This window comes from Scomber scombrus, chromosome 2, assembly GCF_963691925.1.
Source record: "Scomber scombrus chromosome 2, fScoSco1.1, whole genome shotgun sequence".
In the NCBI taxonomy this organism is placed as follows: Eukaryota; Metazoa; Chordata; class Actinopteri; order Scombriformes; family Scombridae; genus Scomber; species Scomber scombrus.
This window is the reverse complement of record NC_084971.1, coordinates 23,276,432-23,282,484: the sequence shown is the minus strand read 5'-3', so window position 1 is coordinate 23,282,484 and position 6,053 is coordinate 23,276,432. Positions and strand designations below refer to the sequence as shown.

General features: G+C 41.5%; 1 protein-coding gene across 1 annotated transcript; it reads left to right on the top strand.

Moving 5' to 3' along the window:
- Nucleotides 1-3,004: 3,004 nt before the first annotated feature.
- Nucleotides 3,005-5,269, top strand: gprin3b (GPRIN family member 3b). The gene has a single exon (XM_062426131.1). The coding sequence runs from the start codon at nt 3,005-3,007 to the stop codon at nt 5,267-5,269; it is 2,265 nt and encodes a 754-aa protein (XP_062282115.1).
- The last annotated feature ends 784 nt before the right edge of the window (nt 5,270-6,053 follow it).

Below are 6,053 nucleotides of genomic sequence, written 5' to 3'. Positions count from 1 at the left end.
CAGCATATTGCTGTATGGCACCATGCCTATTTCCAAAGGTCATTTATTCGGCACATTTTTTTCATCATATATCAAAACGCTGTTAGTAATATAAAGCATCTATTTAAAAATCACCGTCCACCCGCAGTAAGAGACACAGACTCAGAATCAATCACTGTCTGAACTGTACAAAAAATGCACAACAAAATAAATAATATATCCTCTTGTGATGATAAAGGCTGCCTTGGGAGATAAAGGCTCATTCAAGGATTTAAAAGTAATCAGTTTCAAGTGCAGGTGACCCTCCTGTGCAATGCATGCCTGCGGCTGTGTGGATTACAGTGCTGCCTTCATTCTCCTCCTCCATTCATCCATTCATCTGGTTTACTCTGTTGCACCACGTTGCCTGCGCCTCGGACCTGCTCAGTGCGGGATGGCACACACCGTGAGAGGGTGACAGATACATTTTGTGAGAGATCCACTTTTTCTTGGCACGCTGCGACGCTAATAAAGACCTCAGAGGAAGCATCCATCGGTCGGACAGCGGTGACTCATTGCGCACGGTCAGCCAGCCAGGGTGCTTTGATTTTCTTTATTTTTTTATTTTTTTGCGCTTTACTGCGGAGGATCGATACCTCTAAAAAAGACCCATATTGTGGTAGAAGGCGTGGCTTGATGTCACCGACACAGGGTTGATTTTCCATATTCATATCTAGGGTTTAGCCTCATCTCACTGGCACGGACGCGCAAACGGCACCCTATGGTACGGGACATATAGCGTCTCTCTCAAGGTAAGCCATACCCACCTTTTCATCCGACTAAAGGTTTTCCTTCGTGTCAGATGTTGAATTCGTCCGCAAGGTCAAATCATATCAGTGGCCTCTGATGTGTTAGGGTGGGACAGAACTGCAAATATAAGCAACAGTGCATGACATAGATCTTAATTGGCCCGTATGTGTGTGCTTGCCGTTTTGCATGAATTCATATACTGCATGCACTCCATCCATCCACTCTCCTGAACTGCTGCAGGCGAAGGACACAGACATGCGTTTTATTTATTGTGGAATATCTAATTGCAGTCAGGATGTGCTGTCTATAAATATTTGCTGTTTGACAACAGACAGGCAGATGAACACACACAAATGAGCAACACCTGCCCATGACCCAAAACAGTAGCCTACTATTCTGTTTTTATTCAAGTCACACTCAGAAAATGATGCTTTCAGGTTACCAAATGCATTTGAATTAGGGTTATAGGGATTTATCTTTATTTCTAGACAGAAATATGGTGATCAGTGTACTCCAAATGTGTTCACTTGTGATGATCATGCTGGCTGTTGTGATAAAGCAGAACAATTCATCTGAGAATATTGAATTTAATATTCAGAGCACAGTGTGTAGAATAGAGCTCATCATCAATAATGTCAATGAAATGGCTAAGCAGTGCTCTCTGTGGGCCGATGAATTATATGTATAGGCTGTTATGTATGATTAAAGTCTTGATCACAGTGGAAATCATTTGTCTGACTCCTAAGGAGCAGATATTTCACATGTCTGGTCTGCTGGCTGCTGGCTCATTACTTGCAGAATTGGCCCAGATGCTTTTACACTTTTAGGAGACGGACAGAGATGGAGTCATTCATCAAGCCTGAGATGAAGAAGACATTTGTGAAACTGTAGGTCACTGCTCAGAATTTATACAAGATTGATGGTGAGGCAGAAGAGGATCTAAAGACACACTCCACTCTGTTTATTTTTCACTAAATGTGTGATCATAAGAAAGAAAAGGAAGTTAAACTAAAGGATTAGCAATTGTGATTGTTTTCAGGGTACACGTTCAGTAAATGTGGTGTTTTGTAGTGCTTTCTTATTTGTTTTTTGTATTTTTAGAAATTGAAATTAAGATGTCATTGTTCTGCCTCAAATATGTGTGTGAATTTTCATAAATTGTCATTGTTCATTTATATATTAATAGTGTTGCAGGTTTCAATTCAACTGATAACATTAAAATCACAGTGGTGAGTCCTTTGTTGAGTAATGTGAGGGTTCATCAAATAACCTTTACTTGCCACTTCCTTATGTAACGTAACACTCATTCTACATATGATAACTTCAAATGAGATTAGGGTGATATACTTCCAAGTAAACACTTTAGTAAACACTTCAGGAAAAGACTTTGGACTGGTGGTGGAACCACTAAATGCGGAACAACCATTGTAAGCATATTCAGCTTACATAAATCAATGTCTTTTTTCTGTGTTTTGCTTACTTTTACTTAGTTTATTAACTTTGTTCTGCTTTACTCTGACACAACATTTTTGTGTGCCCTGTAGGGCTGGCTCCTCTTATTTTTGTGCCACTGCCACAGTTGGACCAAAGCTCTTGATATATATTTAAATTCTCTGATAGAGATGTATAAGACATTAACATCAAAAGATAGTGTGTGTCCAGAATTATCTGAATCCTGCATTAATTGAGAATTCATTAATTTCTTTTGCTAAAAGGAAACGTCAAAAGACTTTACAGAGAAATAAAAAGACACAAATTTTACTGCATGTACAGTAACTAATCAATTATCAATCACATTGCAGAAAAGCAGCATGTTGGAAATACACACAGGTCTGCACTCCACCTTACAGTGACTTGGACACAGAATATTATGGTTATTTATATGACGATTAGGCTTACATTCAAATTAATCTTGATTGAAAGCAGTGGTTAAATTAAGCAAATACAGCCCACTGATTGATCTGGTGTTTGGATTTTTTTTCTAAAAACGATTGTTTGAATGCATGTTGTTAAAATAAAACTAAGTGGAATGCAAGATGCAATGTACATAAAGAGTATCTGATGTGATTGTTTTTGTGTAAATATAGATATGAAGATCAGTCACTTTTCCAAAAAACTAAGTCTATGTCTATTTTCATCCTTTAGGCAATTGCACAAAGTGACTCAAATCACACTTTGCATCAGTTTCCATCCTTGAATTACGAAAAAATTTAAAGACTAAAACTGTGAATCCAGCATGGGAACTAACCCAAAAAGGACAGTGACGGTCCAGATGGTGCCTCAGCTGGATGTGGTGGACATGCTGGGCAATACGGAGTCTAATGCCAACTGGGCTAAAGAGCCCAACCTAAATCTCTCTCAGGTTTGTCCAAAATCCAGCCCCACATCTTCTGACCACAAACATGATAACTTATCTCCGACTGATGCTCCCGATAACCCCATCCCACAACCCCAAAAAACAGCTTCCAATGGAAGCGATCCAGTTAGCAGCGCTGTGTCGGACAAACCAATACCAACCAATGGAAACCAGATAAAATCTGAGTGTAAGACAGGAGGAGACCAACAGATGCCAGACCTGTCTCTTGCAAACCAAGGTGTGGGTGAAGCAGGAAGCGACCAGAGGGATGCTAATGCTAATATAAGAATGTTAAGCCCAGCTGATGAAAAGGATATATGTAAAGCCAGTTTGTCATCTGCTGTTACAGCATCAAAGGTTGACACACAGACCAATGACTGCAGAGTAAAAGGGCCAAGTGCACCAGGGGAGGAGTGTGCAAAGCCTGTAATGCTGAGCAGTGCAACATCCTCAGCCAAAGCAACACTGCAAGAGGACAGTACAAAACATGTCTCTGGAAATAATCAAAATCCTAACAACGCTCGTGACTTAAAACATGCAGCATCTGAAGTATTTACACCTCCACAGGATAATAAAGGAATTACCTCAGCTACTGTAGACAAGGACAATGCTTTACCACATACATCTAAAGAACCTGATAAATCTAAAGAGCCTGATCATATTCAAAGGTGCTCACAAAGCGCTGTCTCTCTGCAAGAGTCACCTAAACCTAAGAAAAGCATGGAAAAAGCAGCTCCACTTAGCTCTACTTCACCTCCAGATAAGAGCCAAGGCGCAGAGGCCGAGAATACAAATAAGAATTCAAGTTCAACACATCCAGAGAAAGATTTGCAACTAGTAAAGAAATCACAAGTCTCCATCGATACACATCAGCCAGTGTCTTCACAGAAGGATTCCTCCACTCTGCCCCAGGCTATACGTATGCCGACATCTGGGCAGGTGGCTGAGGACACCAGCCAGACCGACACAGCTGTCTTTGAGGGGCAGCAGCAGCAGCAGCAGCAGCAGCAGCAGCAGCAGCAGCAGCAGCAGCTGAAGCTTTACAAGGAAGCTTCAACCATGACCTCATCCCTGTCATCCACCCCAGTCAAGCAGCGTCATGATATGGAGGTTCAGGCAGTAGCAAACACATGCAGTAAGGCTGTGTCCACAAGTCCGAGTCTGCTGCCCATCACTGTGACTCGCAAGACAAGCACTGGTGCAGTGCCTAAGGAGGAGGCACAGAGCCTGGCTGTTGTGTACCAGGTTGACGGGGGTTTGGGCGTCCATCAGATTGGGCCATCACAGAAGAATATAACTTCTCTTAACGCCTCTCCTGATCCCAAGCCAGAGAGACTCACTGTTGAGGCAGAGATGTGCCCCAACCAGAATGCCAGGCTCGGAGCAAAGCCTAATGAACCAGGATCAGCTCTATGCAACACCCAGCCGGTTTATCAAATCAATATTGAACACAGCAATCACAAGGAGCAGGGAGAGACAAGTAACTCCCAAAATAAAGCTGCAGTTCAGACATCTGCAGCCATAACATCCACTGCTGGAGCTCCCTCTTTAAAATCCGGAACTCCCCCAGAGAAAAACGTTGCTACCAAGTCTGGATCTGCTGACAGTAACAATGCTGCGCTGTCTCATGCTACTGTAACAACCAAGCCCAAGGAGGCCCTGCCAACAGCAACTACAGCAAACACCAAATCCAAGGCAGATGCAACAAAAAAGAAAGCTGAGAGTCCTAAAAAAAAGACTAAATCTGCAAGTAAAGTTCTGACGAAGCTGCTGAATTCTGACAAAAAGAAGATGGAACCAGAGAGGAATGACAAGGAGGATGACCAGTCAGGGAAACAGAAAGGAAAGAGCGTCCATGATGTCCTCTGGGATGAACAAGGGATGACTTGGGAGGTCTACGGGGCTTCTGTGGACCCAGAATCCCTCGGTTTTGCCATTCAGAGCCACTTGCAGTGCAAAATCAAGGAACAAGAGAGGAAACTCATAGTCCGGACCTCCATCCGAAAGTCAATCTCCGGTGTGGACTCACCGCGACATGGCAGGAAGAACAAAAGGCGGCAGCAGAACATTTTCAGGTCAATGCTGCAAAATGTCAGACGACCCAACTGCTGTGTGCGTCCCCCTCCTTCCTCCGTCCTCGAGTAACACAGCACACACAGGTAGCCAATGTCAGACTCCTCCCTTTTTCCTAGCGGTCAAAACGTTTGTCCTCCCCTTGTCAAGATTGCAATGCCAAGTGAAACATTAAGGGGACGTCAATCCCTGTAAGTAAGTATACTGGAATGTTGTAGCATAAACAGTCAAACTATTTGTGATGTTTGTGATAAAAGGAGATAAAGGTAGGACATAGAAATGTAAAATGACCAACTCAAGACTTATTTTATAGAAATAGATATAAAAAAAGAGAGAAAATGTCTAAAGGTTTTTAAATAACAAAGGCAATAATAGTGAAATGCATGTATATTAGTAACGCTGGCAGTTGTATGAAAGAAAGTCCAGACCTTCACAGTGAAAGGCTTAGATCATGAGATAAATATATTACTCACTGTTTAAACATTTGTGCAAATATATTCACCCAACATTTCATTACATTTGGTGCATTTGGTATATGTTTTTGAGGTGTTTTGGGGCCCTATATTTATAAGATTGCTGTATTTTTTTCCCTCTTGCACATTTATTTTCAGTGAGTGATTAAAAAAGGGACTATATGCATACATGCGTTGTTAAATCTCTGTTCTTTGGCTTTCTATTAAAACAAGAAAAAAAAGTCAAACGTCACAGGTTCTTTATTTCTGACTTATTGGAAGCAATTTTAAGCCGGTGTAAGATCACTGTTCTTGTGATTTTTAAGAATATTTAATGTGTTATCACATTAATGATTTACTGAAAGGAAAGGCTGTAAAATCTAAGGAAAAAAGAGACCAAGGAT

Coding starts and splice junctions, on each gene's coding strand:
- gprin3b (XM_062426131.1), top strand. CDS start 3,005: ATGGGAACTAACCCAAAAAGGACAGTGACGGTCCAGATGGTGCCTCAG.